The 18,160-nt window shown below is 49.0% G+C and overlaps 1 protein-coding gene across 1 annotated transcript in view; it reads right to left on the bottom strand.

Annotated features, from left to right (window-relative positions):
- The window catches only part of LOC133772341 (lupus La protein-like), a 31,481-nt gene extending 17,311 nt beyond the window's left edge, over window positions 1-14,170 (bottom strand). Inside the window, 2 exon segments of the mRNA XM_062208838.1 lie at window positions 9,546-9,627; window positions 14,133-14,170. Coding sequence (XP_062064822.1) covers window positions 9,546-9,627; window positions 14,133-14,170 — 120 coding nt within the window.
- Window positions 14,171-18,160: the final 3,990 nt, after the last annotated feature.

Genomic DNA, 18,160 nt, shown 5'->3' with positions numbered 1-18,160 from the left:
TGTTTAAAAGCCACCCCCTTGTGGTATTTCGCTGTAGTATCCTGAGCTAAGACTCTAGGTTAAGCCTCTCTACCCCCAGCACAGGGAAGGGCCCGGGCCCTCCTGCCGCACTCAGAGGCAACACTCAAACACAAGGCCAGCCTTAGGAAGACCGAGGCCGTGCAGGAGCCTCTTGCCATGGGGCCTCCTCAGCTCTGCCAGTCCACCTGGGCTTTGGGGAGGAGAGGGAGGACAGGTGTGCCAACTCCAGGCTGGCAAAGGGGAAGAATTCGGAGATTCTGTGAGTACTAAGAATCCAGTGTACACACAGAGAGCTCATTTTGTCTTGTTTAACCTAAACCACCCAAGTTGAGAGTGTCAATAAAGAGGGCTATCTGGTTTTGGTAAAAAATATACTCGATTTGGATTCACAGAGCTGCATCCAACTCTTCCCTTCCCAGCTGAGTGACTGGACATGCTGCTTGAACATTTTACTGCATTCCCCATGTGGGGCAGCAAGAACCTCCCTCCACCCACACAGGGCTTTGGCTGGGCTACAAATCGACATAAGGCAGAGTAACAGGTAAAAACCACTGAAGTTACCAGGTGCACACAGGAGTCCCATAGTTATGAGACCAGAAAGAGGGACAATGGTTGAAGCTCATGCAGCATCCTGAGCTTGGGGATCCTGGAGGCGGCCGAGACACATTGTCCGAGGCTGAGGGGAAGACATGTATGGTGAAGACAGGTTGCCTCACTATGCAGATGGAAAGTCTCTCGCCTAACAAAAGTTCTCTCTGAGCGGCTCTGAGTAGAACAGGTGACACTCTGGATGCAGTGTCACCCCTCAGACTCCTGGGGAGTGGCCTCAAATGAAGGAAGAGGCATCTTCAGGCAGCGAGGAGAGGCGCAGAGAGCCTCTGCCACACCTGCTGTCCCCACGCGCAGTCAGCGCCAGGCAATCCGCACCCAGCGCATTATGTTTTGAGATGGCATTTCCTGAACTCCATCATCCGGCTGTAAAAAGGGAGTTTTTATCCCCGTTTTAGGGCTGTATATGGATTAAATGGGATAACGGGTGCTTTAAAACATGCTTTGTAGGCATTAAAGCATTACACAAACGCTTCCAGGCCTGAGAGGGAAGATGAGGGTGGATTCTGTTGAGTGCAGAGCTTTCCAGAGTGCAGGTTGTGAGCCATCAGCGGTCATTTAAAGACTGTAGTAGGTATGAGAGAGGGGGAAAAATCTTTTCCTTCTGCTTTTCTAGGCTTTTACCAGGGCCCCTAATACAAAAGAAAGATTCATAAGAGAAAAGCCCAAGTTGATCCATATGCAGAGCTCACATATGCATGGCAGGTCTCAGGGAAGAGTAATGAGACAAACAGCTACGACTGAGGTTGGCTAAGAAGCTCCAGCTACACAAAGGAAGGTGTGGGAAAGGCGAGCTGTGCAAGGTGAGCGGAGCAGCACAGCAAGCCAGGGTAAGGTCTGAGTCTCCGTGAGGCAGTCATTCTTCTCTGCCCAGTACCGAGTAGAGACACACAAATGGAGATTTGCTTTGTAAATGAAAACTCCCCTTAGAAAACGTCACTTCTGCTTTCAAAGCTTCTCTTGAGCTTGCTATTTCTCAAGTAATTACTCAAAATAATCCTTGAGGCTGGCATTGTGGCTTAGCGGGTAAAGCCACTGCCTGCAACACAGGCAAAGCCAGCATCCCACACGGGCGTCAGTTCAAGTCCCAGCGATTCTTCTTCTGAACTAGCTCACTGCTAATGCACCTGGGAAGGCAGCAGAAGATGGCCCAAATGCTTGGGCCCTTGAACCCACATGGGAGACCTAGAAAAAGTCCTGGCTTTGTGGTCTGGCCTAGCCCTGGGGAGTGAACCAGTGGATGAAAGACCTCTCTATCTCTTCCTCTCTCACTCTGACTTTCAAATAAATAAAATAAACCTTAAAAGAAAATCCTTAAGCTTAATAGGCATATTTTGGGGTGGCATATTATGGTCTCCTACAGTCATATTCTAGGGTGGCACATTATTCCAAACTATATCCCTCATAATATGTCACAGGCAAAATGCAGCTACGCCAAAATTTTGTATAAGATTACCTTCAGGCTATGTATATATGGTGTATATGAAACGTAAATTAATTTTGCATTTAGATTTGAGTTCCATACCCAGGATGCCTCATTACATATGTGCCAATACATTTCAAAAACAAACAAAAATTCAAAACTAATAACACGTTGGTATCCCACATGTCAGATAACAGATATTCTACTCATACTAAGTACTAAATGGAACTCTCCTCTCCTACATTGTAAAGTGCTTACACGGATTTCAGGTTTTTGATGGAGTTGATTAAACATCTTAGCCTGGTTCTCTCCAGGCAGCCTTCCTTCAAGAATGATTGGCAGGTCCCTGTCAGGAGCAAACCATCCTGGAGAGGGTGGGCAATGTGTAGCAGCTGCGAGAGGGAACCGAAGGATCCAGAAGCTGGAGGTTGTACAGAGTGAGAAGAGATCACAGACCATGAGCACAGGTGCACACCCAGGAATCCTTGGCAACATTTGGGAGGGGACAGGACTTCCTCTGACCTCAGAGCATGTCACTTTCTTTGAATACTTTAATAAAGGATAATTCTAGAAGGCTGGGAATGTGGGTCACTACGTGAAAGTTATGCAGCTCAAGCATAGGTGAGAATTTGGAAGACACAGAGCGATAGCATTTTTTTTTAAAGTTTTATTTATTTATTTGAGGTCAGAGTTACACAGAGAGAGGAGAGGCAGAGGCAGAGGCAGTGAGAAAGAGAGACAGACAGACAGAGAAGTCTTCCATCCACTAGTTCACTCCTCAGTTGGCTGCAACAAATGCAGCTATGCTGATCCAAAGCCAGGAGGCCAGGAGCTTCTTCCAGGTCTCCCACGTGGGTGTGGGGGCCCAAGGCCTTAGGTCTTCTTCTACTGCTTTCCTAGGCCTTAGCAGAGAGCTGGATAAGAAGTGGGGCAGCTGGGTCTCCAACCGGTGCCCATATGGGATGCTGGAGCTACAGGCCAGGGTTTACCCACTACGCCACAGCACCAGCCCCAGAACTATAGCATTAAACAAGACTCACCCAGACTATGGGTCCTCATCACCACTACTGTGGTCATTACCACCATCTCCTATAACAGGACAAAGGTTGATGATCCTTGGCCAGTGCCACGGCTCAATAGGCTAATCCTCCACCTGCGGCCCTGGCACACCGGGTTCCAGTCCCAGTCGGGGCGCCAGATTCTGTCCTGGTTGCTCCTCTTCCAGTCCAGCTCTCTGCTGTGGCCCAGGAGTGCAGTGGAGGATAGCCCAAGTCCTTGGGCCCTGCACCTGTGGTCACTATGGGAGACCAGGAGAAGCACCTGGCTCCTGGCTTCGGATCAGTGCAGTGCGCCGGCCACAGCGCGCCGGCCGCAGCGGCCATTGGAGGGTGAACCAATGGTAAAGGAAGACCTTTCTCTCTGTCTCTCTCTCTCACTGTCCACTCTGCCTGTCAAAAAAAAGGTTCAGGACCCTTGAAGATGTCCAAATTCTAATCTTCAGAACCTGTGAATATGTTATGGTTCATGGCACAAGGGAATTAATGCTGGAGGTGGAACTAAGATTGCTGGTGCTGGTGCTCTGGTATAGCAGGTAAAGCCACCCATGGGAATCTCATATGGGTACAAGTTTGAGTCCTGGCTATTCCACTTCCTATCTAGTTCCTGCTTATGGCCTAGGAAAAGTAGCAGAAGATGGCCCAAATGCTTGGCCCCTGAACCCATATGGGAGACCTGAATTAAGCTCCTGACCTCTGGTTTCAGCCTGGCCCAGCCCTGGCCATTGCTGCCATCTGGGGAGTAAACCAGTGGATAGAAGATCGCTCTCTATCTCTCTCCCCCGTCTCTCTCTGTAACTCAACTAAATAAGTCTTTAAAAAAAAAAAAGAATTGGGGCTGGTTGCTGCCTGCAGCTGCCCCACTTCCAATCTAAGTCCTTGCTAATGTGTCTGGGAAAGCAGCAGAAGATGGCCCAAGTGCTTGGGCCCCTGCACCCACGTTGGAGACCCAGATGAAGTTCCTGGCTCCTTGCTTCAGTCTGGCCAGGCCCAGACATTGCAATCATTTGGGGGAGTGAACCAGCAAATGGAAGACTTCTCTTTCTCTGCCTCTGACTCTCCTTCTCTGTAACTCTGCCTCTCAAATAAATAAATCAGTCTTAAAAAGGGGGGGGGGGGGTGTGGGGGGTGTGGCACTGTGGCTCACTTGGCTAATCCTCCGCTTTCGGCGCCAGCATCCCATATGGGTGCCAGGTTCTAGTCCCAGCTGCTCCTCTTCCAGTCCAGCTCTCTGCTATGCCCCGGGAAGGCAGTGAAGGATGGCCCAAGTGCTTGGGTACCTGCACCCGCATGGGAGACCAGGAGAAACACCTGGCTCCTGCCTTCGGATCAGCGTAGCTCCAGCCTTAGCAGCCATTTGGGGGGTAAACTAACAGAAGGAAAACCTTTCTCTCTGTTTCTCTCTCTCTCTCACTGTCTAACTCTGTCAAATAAATAAAAATTAAAAAAAAAAAAGATTTGAGGTTGCTAATCAGTTACTTTAAAGTACTCAATGACCTGGTGACCCAAGTAGGCCCAGTGGATTCACAAAGGTCCTTACTGAGGAAGAGTGAGGCAGAGGAGTGAGGGTCAGAGTGACCTGAAGTTGAGAGAGATTCAACCAGCCCTGGCTGGCTTTGCAGATGGGAGTGGCCATCAGGCAAGGAAGGCAACAGCCTTTGGAAGATGTAAGGTAAGAAAAGTGACCCTCCCCCAGAGCCCCCAGAGGGACACAGTCCTGCTCACACCTTGCTTGTAGTCCAGGGAGATTCCCACCTCCGGAACTTGTAGATAATCAAATGTATTGCAGCAGAAATGGACCACTCATACAACGAGGTGGCTTGGGACTGGCAGGCCATGCTAGCACTGTTGTCAGCTTATGGTGTTTCCTGGTGTGGGCTGCCCGACTCTTCTGAGCCTCAGGCCCCTCATGACTAAATTCAGGGTAATAATTCCTGCCCCAGCCCAAGGAGGAAGCAATGAGTCAACTGGGGTAGACGGCTATTGAAATACCAATCAGTAATCACAAGAACAAAAGGCTGATGGTGTGGTTGTGTAGCTCCATCAGAATTGTGGTGGGCTTAGCTTCACGGGGAAGCTAGCAGCGGGAGACTTGGGCCCACAGTGACTCAGCAAGCCCCAGAGGAGTGAGCAGCGGACAGGAGCTGGCGGTGTTGGGAAACCCAGGCAGGGCATGAGTCAGCCGAGCTGTGGACGCGATGAGAGCGGGCTTTCCCCAGACTTCCTTTGCAGAAGGGGAACCCCCGACATCTGGATTTGGCACAGGGGTCCCTGAGTTCCCTGCAGGCCACACCCACTCACTGAAGGCACTCCAGGCTCGGCTGGGCTGAACTCAGACACGGTCTCATAGGAAACATTATTTAATAACAGTGGCCTGTGGGGCCACTAGTCCTCCCAAGAGCCCACATTGGTGCTTATCCTTGACAGAGGCCTGCATATGTTCTAGAAATGGGGGTACAAGCAGTAAGGGGTGGGATCTGCATGTGTGCTCAGATCTGCCTGGCCCCAAAGGATCCTGTATCTTGTGTACCCAGCTGGAAGGGAGCTCAGTGATCAACAAATCCCTCCCCTCATTTACAAATGAAGAAAATAAGTGACTCATCCAATCCTACACAGCAAGTTACAGCCAAGGAGGGTTACAACTCAATTTGACTCTCAGTCTATGATTCCTATTAACATTTAGCAGTTACACACTTTGGAAAGCTAATACTGATGGTGGATCCTTCTTCCCCCAAAATCTACAGCATCAATGTTGCCTCCAGTTTTGGGGTGAGTCTCTGAATGCCTCTATGTCTGGACCTCAGGTTAAGAGCTCACGTTGTGCCCTCTGCCCAACTTGAGTGCAGAATTATGCATGCAGTGGAAACCAGAGAGTGCCTAGATATTACTCAGCCTTGCAACAAAGAGGATGTGTTTCTTCTGCCAGACACAACCCTATCTCTTGCCCACCTCTAATTTTTATATCAACTTTGAAAGATGATTCACCTATTACACAATTCACCCATTTAAAGTGCAAAACTTGATGGTTTTGTAAACTCAGAGTTGCATTATCATCATCACTATCAATTTTAGAACACTTTCATTCCCCAAGAAAACCCACACCCATCAGCAATCATGCCCCATTTCCCCTCAGCACCTCCTACCCCCAGTCCTAGGCCACCACTGACCTCTGCCTCTGTGGGTTCACCTGTTCTTGCCATTCCATCTTGATAAGGGAAACGTCATCCTCTATGACTGGCTCCTGTCATTCAGCAAAAATTTTTCAAGATTTATCCATATTGTAGCATATGTCAACACTTAGTTTCTTTTTATTGTCAACACATCTTTACTTTTGTTGTTTAAAAACCAAGCAAATAGCCTGCAAAAATGTGTCAGGACATACCAATGAAACTGGCTGGATCATGCTGGGCTTTGTCCAGGACAGGACACATCCCAGAGGGGCCCCAGGAGACATCCTGTCATGCTCCCTATACCTCATGGCTGCTCAGCCCTAGAGCTCAGGTTCTGGGGAGGAAGGAGAGTGGGATGGAATCTGAGGAAATACCAGTGGGCTCTTCCTTATGTGTGAGACCCTTAGGAGAGACACACACACATGCGCTCTCTACTTGGACTCAAACTCCCCTATAATCGCCTCCCCAGCTAACCTTAGCTCTTAGTCACTCCTGCATGGGCTACAGCTCCCCTGTGCCTGCCCTCATCCTGCACAAGTTCCTTCCATATTTGTTCTGTCCCTTCCTGCTCCAGGGGGCCCATGCGCCCCTTCTCCTCCCCTGATTGTGCCTCCGGGAACCACCTCAAGAGAAGCCCCCTCACCCATCCCCTGGCACTGCAGGATGTTGTGGAGGTTGGCTGGGAACTCCATAGAGCTTTTCTAATGGATAAACTGGGGATAGCTCCTTGGGAGGCACTGACCATGGATCAGCCTGCGTTTTCAAACTTCCTTGCAGGTAGTCTTGGCCCACGGCGCTGCTGTAACAAAATACCTGAGACCCATAATCTGTGAACAGTGGAGACTTCTTTCTCACAGTTCTGGAGGCTGGGAAGCACAAGATGGAGGTGCCACAAGTTCAGGGTCCCTGTTCCTGCTTCCAAGACGGTGCCTTGTGCAGCATCCTCTGGAGGGAACGAATGTGTGCCCAGCGCAGTGCATGAGAGCAAACCCCTCCCTCAAGCCTTTGATAAGGGTTCTAGCCCCACCCACAAGAGCACTGCCCTCTGAGACTTGATCACATCATAAAGGCCCCACCTCTTAATACTGTCACACCCGTCCTTACGTTTCAACTCATGACATAGGCAGGCTTTCAGGGGGTCGGCAGAGCATCCTGTACGAAGCCAGGAACCAGGAGCTTCTCCCACACAGGTGCAGGGGCCCAAGGACTTGGGCCATCTTCTACTGTTTTCTCAAGCCATAACAGAGTTGGATCGGAAGTGGGGAAGCCAGAACTCGAACTGGCACCCAAATGAGATACCAGCGCTGCAGACTCGGGCTTTAACCAACTGCACCACCACAGCACCAGCCCCTCCACAAAATTTTTAAAGTACCGTCATATATCTGGTTAGAGTGCCTACTTTTAAATCTTACAGGCACATGCACAGAGGTGGAATTGCTGGATCATATGTTCTATGTTTAATTTTTAAGGAATTGTCATACTATATTCCATAGGAGCTATATCACTTTACATTTTTTAAGAATATTTATTTCATTTACTTGAAAGGCAGAGTTACAGAAGGGGAGAGACAGAGACAGAGAAGTCCTCCACTGCTGGTTCACTCCCAAAATGGCCGCAATGGCTGAAGCTGGACCAGTCCAAAGCCAGGAGCCAGGAGCCTCCCCCAGGACCCTCACATGGGCCATCCTCCGCTGCTTTCCGAGGGAGCTGGATTGGAAGTAGAGCAGCCAGTACTTGGCCCAACCCACTACACCACAACGTTGACCCCCATTTTACATTTTTAATAACAATTTCCCAAAGCCAGTGCTATGACACTGTGGGTAAGCCACTGCCAGCAGTGTCAGCCTCCCATATGGGCATGGGTTCGAGTCCCAGCTACTCCACTTCCAATTTGACTCCCTGCTAATGGCCTGGGAAAGCATCAGAAGACAGCCTGTGTGCTTGGTCCCCTGCACCTGTGTGGGAGACCCAGAGGAAGCTGGAACCTGTTTGGAAGCGGAGCAGCCGGGATGTGAACTGGTGCCCATATGGGATGCTGGCATTGCAGGCCACAGCTTTTTATCCGCTATGCCACAGCAAACACTGACCCTGTCTAGCTTTTCTAGTTATACTCAATGAGAAATTGGTTCCAACAAGCTCTTCTACAATTATTGCTCTCTCTACACTTCAGGAAAATGAGAACAATGCTATAACTTGTATCACGGGCTTGCCAAATAAACATACAGGGTCATCTATGTGCGGCACCCACTTGTGCTTTGCCAAATACCCATTTCAGTTTTGCTCCCTTCTGAGCACCTGTATTAGGACTGCATTTCTTGATGTCCTTGTGGCTGGAAAGAGCCATGTGACCATTTCTAACCAAGGATTTTCTTTGGCTGATAAGTTTTGAACAGGAGCAACTTGCGTCATGTTAAGGTCAAAAGTTTAATGGCTGAGCGAACACGACATCGCCATGGTCACCAGCAATGTTTGGACAGTGGCTCCTCCCTGAGCTCGGGTCTCAGAGTGTGGAGGCCAAAAGCAGGCAAACTGAGCCCCTAACACATTCTCAGTGAACATGGACTGTGAGAAAGGAGCCTAAGCACTCAGCATGACCCAGGTGGCCTGATTGACGGAACACAGGGACGGGCTTCGGAAGTTCCATGACAGATACAGAGGCTTGTTTTAGCCCTAACGGTCCCTGCAGCTGTCTCTGATGCTACCCCAGGGCCACGTGCATTCTCAGTGGATGACTGCTCTTCAATGCCCAGACTGCCATGGGAATGTTCAAGGGGTCCTTCAGCACAGTCCCCAGAGGATAACTAAAGGGGAGAGGTTTGGGTGACCTGTGAGGATGGCAGCCACTAACAAGGCATCCTTTGCTTTGAAGATTTGGGTGATCTCATAAACATTGCCCAGAAAGGAGTTCTGGACAGCTGCGCTACCTGATTTCTTCCCTGTAAACTCTACCTGGCCACTGGTGATGCGGTCAGCAGCCGGGCGAAGATTAAAAGAGGCCACCCTAGAGGTAGCCATTGAAATGCTACGCCAGAGAACCCCACCACCATCACAAGCACAGAATGGGACAGCAGACAGACCTGGGCTTTGGAAGGACTTCACCACACCACGTAGTAGCAGTGTAATCCTGGGCACGTGACGTGACCTGACCTGTGACACCTGGATTTCTCACAGCGAGTGAGATTTCCATCACAGCGAGTCTGCAAAGATGTCCTCCACCCACCAGTAAACCTTGTCTCCCATTACCCACTCGTGTATGTTCCCTCTCACATTGAACTTGATCACACATAATGACTGATGGGATACAGCAGCAATGATGCTGGTGATCACTCGGTCCTCGGGAACAGTAGCTCTGCGGAGGCCAAGAGTCACATACGAAGTCCACTCTCCTGACGTTACGCCGAAGCCCGGGGAGGTAGGGGTAGGGGGGACTGGAGACAGAGACACTCAGGCAGCCTCCAGCTCCGTGAGTGCAGACGCCTCCTTAGCTATCCAGCGTTGTAGACAGCAACTGCAGGAGCCACCTGCTGGAGCCACGTCTGAGAATCCACGAGAGAACCGCTCACCTGAACCCAGTAATCGACAGACTCCTAATGAATAACCACAAATAGTTGTTTTAACCACCGATGTTTTGAGGGTTATTTGTTAGACAATACCAGATAACTAGAACAGTATCTAAGAAACAGTAATATTAATGCCAAGCTTGTGTGATTGGGCAAGAATGTAGAAAATGTCAACACAATGCTTTTAAACTCTATAGTTGCAATTTGTAATAAAATGCTATTTGCATAAATGTAACCATATGATGTTTTTTTCAAAAATATTATTTATTTGAAAGGCAGAATCACAGAGAAAGAGAAAGAGAGACAGAGAGAGAATCTTTCATCTGCTGATTCACTCCCCAAATAGCCACAATGGCTAAACCTGGGCCAGACTGAAGTAATGAGCCAGGAGCTGCTTCTGGGTCTCCCACATGGGTGGCAGGGGCCCAAGCACTTGGGCCATCTTCTGTGCTTTCCCAGGCACTTCAGCAGGGAGCTGGATCAGAAGTGGAGCAACTGGGACACAAACCAGCATCTAAATGGGATGCTGGTGTTGCAGGCAATGGCTTTACCTTCTACCCCACAGCACCAGTCCATGATTTTTTTAAATAGAAAACTGCATCCACAGTGAGGTCTTTATTGTGACACAAGAGGAAGAAGCTAGAAACAAGAACAGCTGGGTAAAAACAGGTGAAGCCGGTCTGAGGCACCTGACAGATCTCCACAGCTTCAGGCCTGTGTTCCTTGCATATCAGTAACAAGGGCAAAGTGACAAGAACAATCGATGATGGTGTGAGAAGGGCCTTCCTGAAATACAGAAAGAACGACCTTTCCTGGGACAGGAACGTGGCAGTATCAACTTGCTTGTGACGGTTCCAACGTCTGCCTGTCGGCACAGCACTCTAAGTGTTAACCAGTGTTAGTCAATGTACAGTTCACTCTGTGTGGGGTGGGGGAAGTACTAGACCTGTCCAGAGAATGCAGCTCTGATGCACGCACAACCTTACAGCAATCGCCATAGTCGCCATGGACATGAAAACGGCCATCCGGAATATATTCAGCTGAATAAAGGAGACAACCGAGCTAAGAGGTATATAAGGAAATGCGCCTCTTTGTTGGGGCTCAGGCTTTCGGATATGAATCTAACTGGACCCCATGCCGGCATGGATAAAGCTGCTTCTTACTAAAAGCCTAAGTGTCTCATCTTTCTGTTCAAGCTTCCTGCAACAATGGGGTGTAGTGGGGTAAAGCCAGCACATGTGGCGCCAGCATCCCATATGAGTGCTGGTTTGTGTCCCAGCTGCTCCACTTCCCATTCAGCTCCCTGCTAATGCACCTGGGAAAGCAGCAGATGGCCCAGTGTCTGGGGCCCTGCCGCCCATGTGGGAGACCTGGAAGAAGCTCCTGGCTCCTGCTTCAGCCTGGCCCAGACCCGGTCGTCAAGGGCATCTGGGGAGTGAACCAGCAGATGGAAGATCTCTCTCTCTGTGTAACTCTGACTTCTGAAAAATACAAAAAAAAAAAAAAAAGAAAGAAAGAAAGAAAGGAAGGAAGAAAGAAGGAAGAGCAAACTGATGCAATATTTACTTTCTGCGTTTGTTGTAAAATATGGTCACTTAAGCTTAAGTTTTGTTCCCTGTATTAATGAACATAAGCCTTTGCATTCTAATTGAATCTTTTGCCTCTGTGTAACTGAAAAACGGCAATGAGAAATAACCCAGTGGTAGGTTCTGAAATGGCTCAAGTTCAGCAAGGTCTCCGCCTCCACAGGGCTGCTCCAGATAAGGTTTGAGTTTTCAAATGTCAAGGAGACTGCTCGCTCAGGAGCTCCCAAATTAAAATTCATATATTTTCCCAGGGGTAAATTGTGCTCTAAGTTTGTAAAGTTCCATGAGTAGCAGCTGCTTCTCCCAGGAATTAGGCTACAAAAAAAGAACTGCTTCTACCCGTTACCTAACAGTGTAAGAGTTTAAATGTAGGTGTGGAAAGACTTGAAGGAAGGCTGGGAAGTTGCAGGGAGTTTGTAGCCCAGCCTGGGAGGTGGATGAGGGGCTCTGGCAGAGCAGAACCCCCTCCCCCCAATACCACCCCAGGCCCTCTTCCTGCCTCTCCCCCTGCACACTCTCCCACATATATTCCTTATTAAAGTGATTTTGAGCATAAAATTTAACCAGCAAACTTCTGCAGAGGACAAGGGATCACCATCGTTTTAAATAAAGACTTCGCTGAGACTTGGGAGATCTTTGAACAGAGGACAAAGCCTGAAACCAGGCGGATTTCCAGGTCAGGGAACAGGCAGGAGGGGACGTCTTCAGGCGGGGTGGTTCGGTGTCTGAATCGGAGCAGCCACACCGTGGCCAGGAAGGGCGAGTCTTACTTCTCACTGTCCCGACTCGTACACTGCTGGTTACGGTCATCAAGTCCGTTAAGGAAGCTTTTCTTTCGTCTGTGATTTCATTTTTGTTTTGCATGCAACATCTGATAATAAAGGACAGTTTCCATTCTCCCACCACAGTTGTGAATCCAAATGCGCAGGGCAGGTTCCCAGCTGTTCTATGGTTCTCAGACACTGAGGTATGTACAGGCCGATGGCTTTCGTGTCTCCGCCTCTCCCTGTTCCGGGAGTTTTGCATTGATCCAGTTGTTGCCTGGACTTGGAGCCCCCCAGCCCTTTGGTGGTCCTGTCTGAGAGATGCTAATATTCCTCTACCCCACCGACATCAATCTCAGCTGCACGTAACTTGCTTCAGCCAATGAAATGTGAGGCATACAATAAGGCCACTCTGACACCAAAGTTACAGTCACTCTGCCTTCCCAACAAATCAATTTTTACAAGCATCCTCAGTTTTCTGAAGCTTGGAAGAGCTCTGTGCGGAGAGGGCATCCCTCCACACTCTTGCCCTTTGCCCTCATGCACAAGATTATTGTTTGTTGTCTGATGTTTGGCTCGCAGTAGGATCTGAGAGCATTCTTGATTTCCTAGTCCAACTTCAGGCTGACGCTGAGCCTTGAGGGTGAGGCCTTCCCAGAGTCTCTATCAAGACTCTCTCCAGGTCTCCTCGTGGATGACAGAGACCCAGTCACTCAGGCCTGCACGTGTTGCCCCCTCACAGGGTGTTTGTGAGCAGAAAGCGGGAATTAGGAGTGGAGCTGGGACTCAAAACCCAGGTACGACTACATGGGATGGGGGTTACCAACGTGACACGTTAACCACCAAGCCAAATGCTCACCTCCTGCGTTTTATTTGACTGTATTTTCCTAAACCAATCTTATAGTAAGCAATCACTATTTGATTAACAAAACAACGTTTTGTAAATGAAAGTCAAATAACGCCTGAGAACTCCTTCTTTAGGCCCAGGAAGAAAACAGCACTGGCCTGAGTTATATGTACCATCACACCACGAAGTAGCGGGGTCCTGCTGTCCCGGGGCCCAGGCCTCTGGTCCCGGCCTCCATGTAGGTGCAGGAAGGCTCTTCTCTGGACACTCCTTTCAGGGCCACCACGGTCCCCAGCCTGGTGAGAGCCAGACGTGGCCTGTGCTCCTTGGCTCCCATTCTGTGTGCCCCCCCCCCCCCCCGCCGTAGCTGCCCCCTGATGAGAAGCCTGCTTTTCCTGGCACTGCCTCTGCGAACCACCAAAACCTTAGTACAAAACAAGCCAGTGGGCCGGCGCCGCGGCTCACTAGGCTAATCCTCCGCCTTGCGGCGCCGGCACACCGGGTTCTAGTCCCAGTCGGGGCACCGATCCTGTCCCGGTTGCCCCTCTTCCAGGCCAGCTCTCTGCTGTGGCCAGGGAGTGCAGTGGAGGATGGCCCAAGTGCTTGGGCCCTGCACCCCATGGGAGACCAGGAGAAGCACCTGGCTCCTGCCATCGGATCAGCGCGGTGTGCCGGCCGCAGCGCGCTACCGCGGCAGCCATTGGAGGGTGAACCAACGGCAAAGGAAGACCTTTCTCTCTGTCTCTCTCTCTCTCACTGTCCACTCTGCCTGTCAAAAAAAAAAAAAAAAAAACAAGCCAGTGGGTGTGAGAGCACTGCAGAGGGAGTCATGGGTCTTACTCCCAGATCTGCCTCTAAGCTTGAGACCTGAGACAGGTCCCTGAGCCACTGCACCTCACTTTCCTCATCTGTCAAATAAAGATAATCACAACCAACCACAGAGCTTGTTCAAAGGGACCAGATGTGATGATGTTACACAGGACTCTGCACACTGTAAAGAACCTTCATTATTCATCTTGGTAAACTACTTAGGCTTGGCAGTAGAATGAGGCAGGGGATGGGGGGAAACATGACCCCACGTCACTTTCAAAACTCACATTTTGGGGCAAAGCTTGGCGATAACAATCTCGTTCATGCCTTTGTTTTTTAGCTACCCCATCCTTACCCACAGTGAAACCTCAGGGTGTGGGTGTGGCTGCACTGCACCTGCAGACTGCCCCAAGATCACAATGCTCAGGGGGCCTCCTTCCTTCCTTCCCCCTTCTCCTCTGGCCATGTGGGCTTGTGTGTTGGGTCAAGTGGACTCGATGGAGGACATATGGGTGTTTTTTTGCTGGCTGAACACTAACCCTGTCACTGAAAAGGAGGGGCCCTTAATGACCATGACTGCCAAGGCCCATGCTGTTTGACCAGGCTCACTGCTCCCTCAAGCAGGAGGTTTGCTCCCCTCCCAAGCCACAGAAGCAGAGCCCCCTCTGTAGCTTCCCAACCAAATGGGGACTCCCAAGGGGCAAGGCCCAAGTCGCAGGGGAGGCCCAGCCAGATTGCCCCAGGCCAGGGAGAGAGCTGGCACCACTGGCTGATAAGCGACAGAACACATGTTGAATGGCACTTCCCTTGTTTTCCCCTTTGTATCACAGAACCTGACCACTGATACTTCCTTTTTTCTTTTTTTAGCCTGGCTTTCTTGATCTTAATCTATTAGTTTCAACCATATATATATATATATATATATATATATATATATATATATATATAAATACATCCGTGAACACACCCCTCAGCCCAACATCTAAAATATTAATAGGGGAAAGTGTTTGGCCTGGCATTTAAGATATCAATTAAAACACTTATGTCCCACATTACAGGGCCAGAGTTTCTGTCCCAGCTCTGGCTCCTGACTCCAGCTTCCTGCTAGGACACACCCTGGGAGGCAGTGGTGACGGCTCGAGTAGTTGTGTCCCTGTTGACCACGTGGGAGACCTGAGCGGAGTTCCTGCTCTGAACCCAGCCTCAGCAGGTGCAGGTATCTGGGGAGTAAAACAGCAGACGGGAAGCTCTCTGTTTCAGACTCACTCTCTCCCTGTGCCTCTCAAACAAATAAACAAACAGGGACTCAAGATGTATGTAAATAAACAAATATTAACAGTAACTCACATTGACCCGTGTGCTTCCCCCCCACTCCTTTGCTTTCATTCTGTATTTATAATTTCCTTCCTTTCATGAAGTAGTTTAATTGGAGCCAGTGTTGTGGTGCAGTAGGTTAAGCCGCTGACTGCAATGCTGGTGTCACATATCAAAGTGCCAGTTAGAGTCCAGGCTGCTCCAACTTCTGCTCCAACTCCCAACTAATGCGCCTGTGAAAGCAGTGGATAATGGACCAAGTACTTGGACCCCTGCCACCCACATGGGAGACCTAGATGGAGTTCTAGGCTCCTGGCTTCAGCCTGGCCAAGCCCCTGCCACTTTGGCTATTTGGGAAGTGAACCAACAGATGGAAGATTCTTTCTCTCTCTGTTTCTCCCTCTCTCTGTCACTCTGCCTTTCAAATAAATAACATTTTTTTAAAAGTTGTTTTAATTAATGCTACATCAATGTTTAATTGATATTAAATAATATTTAATTAATGAAAGGTTTAATGTTTGGGTTTTTTTTAAAGATCTATTTACTTATTTGAAAGTCAGAGTTACACATAGAGAGAAGGAGAGGCAGAGAGCGAGGTCTCTGTCCACTGGTTCACTCCCCAGTTGGCCTCAACGGCTGGAGCTGGGCCAATCTGAATCTAGGAGCTAGGTGCTTCTTCTTGGTCTCCCATGGGGGTGCAGGGGCCCAAGGACTTGGGCCATCTTCTACTGCTTTCCCGGGCCATAGCAGAGAGCTGGATTGGAAGTGGAGCAGCTGGGACTTGAACTGGCGGCCATATGGATGCCAGACTGCAGGAGATGGCTTTATCCTCTATGCCACAGTGCCTGCCTCCAATATTCAGGGTTCTTTTTAAGATTTTATTTATTTATTTGAGAGGTAGAGTTACATACAGTGAGAGGGAGAGACAGAGAGAAAGGTCTTCCATTTGTTGGTTCACTCTCCAAATGGCCACAACAGCTAGAGCTGCACCGATCCGAAGCCAGGAGTCAGGTGCTTCTTTCAGGTCTCCCACATGGGTGCAGGGGCCCAAGGACTTGGCCCATCTTCTACTGCTTTCCTAGGCCACAGTAGAGTGCTGGATTGGAAGAGGAGCAGCCAGGACTAGAACTGGTGCCCATATGGGATGCTGGTGCCATAAGTGGAGGATTAACCTACTGTGCCATGGTACCAGCCCCTAATATTCAGTTTGTAAATTTTTAGATAAGGTGTTATCATATCTGTAGTCTTGTGAACCTGGTTTTATCACTTAGCATTTATAAAATTCTGTTCTAAGCCACTGTGTTGCAGTTCTTCATTTTTGTCATCATATACAACTCCACTGTGTGAATGCATCAGTTTACCTACCCTTTTACCTATCAGTGGGCATTCAGGATATCTCCAGGTTTGTTTCTGCTGATAGATACAGAACTGCTAAGAATACTAGTATAGGAGATTACTTCACAAAGTTCACGGAAAAATGGAATTAGAAGAGAAGCTTATTTTGTTGCAAAAACATTTTTGAAAATCATGCATAGCTTTCTCATAATACACATTTCCATGGACTTTTGGAAGGCCCCTCCTATGTGCACCTGATGCACCTGCTGGGCTATGGAGAATGGGAGTATTCAGTTTTATAACACAGTTAATACAGCCACATTTGCCAATCTCTTCTGTTTTTGGTTGGTGCTTTTTTTGCACCTCATTGAAGAAATTCTTCCCTTCCTTAGTGCAAGTCATCTATCCTTCATCCCAGATAAACACACATGCAGGGACACACACTTTCACTCTGTCTTTAGTTCAGAGTTGACTTGTGTGTGTGTGTGTGTGTGTGTGTGGTGTAGATGGGCATCCAGTTTCATTCTTATCCACACAGATATTTTTCCCAGCTTCCGGTTACTACACAGCTCCTCTTTTCTTCACTCATCTCACAGAGGTCTCAAAATTTTAATCATATGTTTTATGCTGCTTCTCTTAATAGACAAAAAAATTTTACTCATAAAACATTCTGTTGGCACATTATTTTTGAAACACTCTGGCAACATAATCTATTGAAAAGTGGTCACTTGTGGAGCACGTGTGCATGTCCTACTCCTTGGCCTTCCCCTGCAGCACTGGGCAAGCTTCTGATTGGCCCATTACTCTGCAGTGCAGAGGCTGGAGCCACAAGGGAGGTCCTGCTGGTGGTTAGCAGAACTGCTCAGTTCCCTGCTTCCTCTGGATCAGAATCACTCACACATTCAAAGGTCTGCTGGGGCTGGGCAATGTCCATATAAGGCCTGCAAAATCATTCGGTCTGGACCTTCCACAGGACCCGAAATTCAGTACATCTATAGCACGCTGATTTTTCAGTTGAAAATTGTGAATGGCCTGCAAATGATGCTATAAATATCCACATGGCCCTTGGCAGAAAAAAGGTTTCCCACTCCTAAGGGGAACATGCCCAGGAGTGCTAGACTGGGCATGGGCTAGGTAGGAATCAGTCTGAGCAACAGGGCACTGTTATAGTTAGGGTTGAATTGTGCCCCATCCCCCAATATATCCTAGCCTCCCGAGCTGTGATCTTATTCAGGGTCTTTGCAAATGTGATCAAGTTAGATGAGGTCAGGTAGGCCTAATCCAATGACTGGCGTCCTTACAAAGGGAAATTTGGAAGTGCAGCAGTGGTGCTATGAGCCAGCAAATGCCAAGGATTTCCAGCAACCGAGGAGGGAGCTTCCCTTAGAGCCGTCAGAGGCACAGGCCTCACCAACACTTTCGCTGCTGGCTTCTGACCTCCAGAACTGAGGAGATAAACAGCTGTTTTAAGTCTGGGGAACTTTGTTGTTGTTGTTTTAAAAGCTTTATTTGAAAGACAGAATTGTAGAAACAGAGAGATCTTCTATCCGTTGGATCACCCCATAAATAGCCACAGTGGTCAGGACTGTGCCAGGCCGAAGCCAGGAGCCAGGAGCTTTTTCCAGGTCTCCCACACAAGTGGCAAAGGCCCAGGCACTTGAGCCAT

This window comes from Lepus europaeus, chromosome 13, assembly GCF_033115175.1.
Source record: "Lepus europaeus isolate LE1 chromosome 13, mLepTim1.pri, whole genome shotgun sequence".
In the NCBI taxonomy this organism is placed as follows: domain Eukaryota; kingdom Metazoa; phylum Chordata; class Mammalia; order Lagomorpha; family Leporidae; genus Lepus; species Lepus europaeus.
This window is presented reverse-complemented; position numbering and strand designations above follow the sequence as displayed.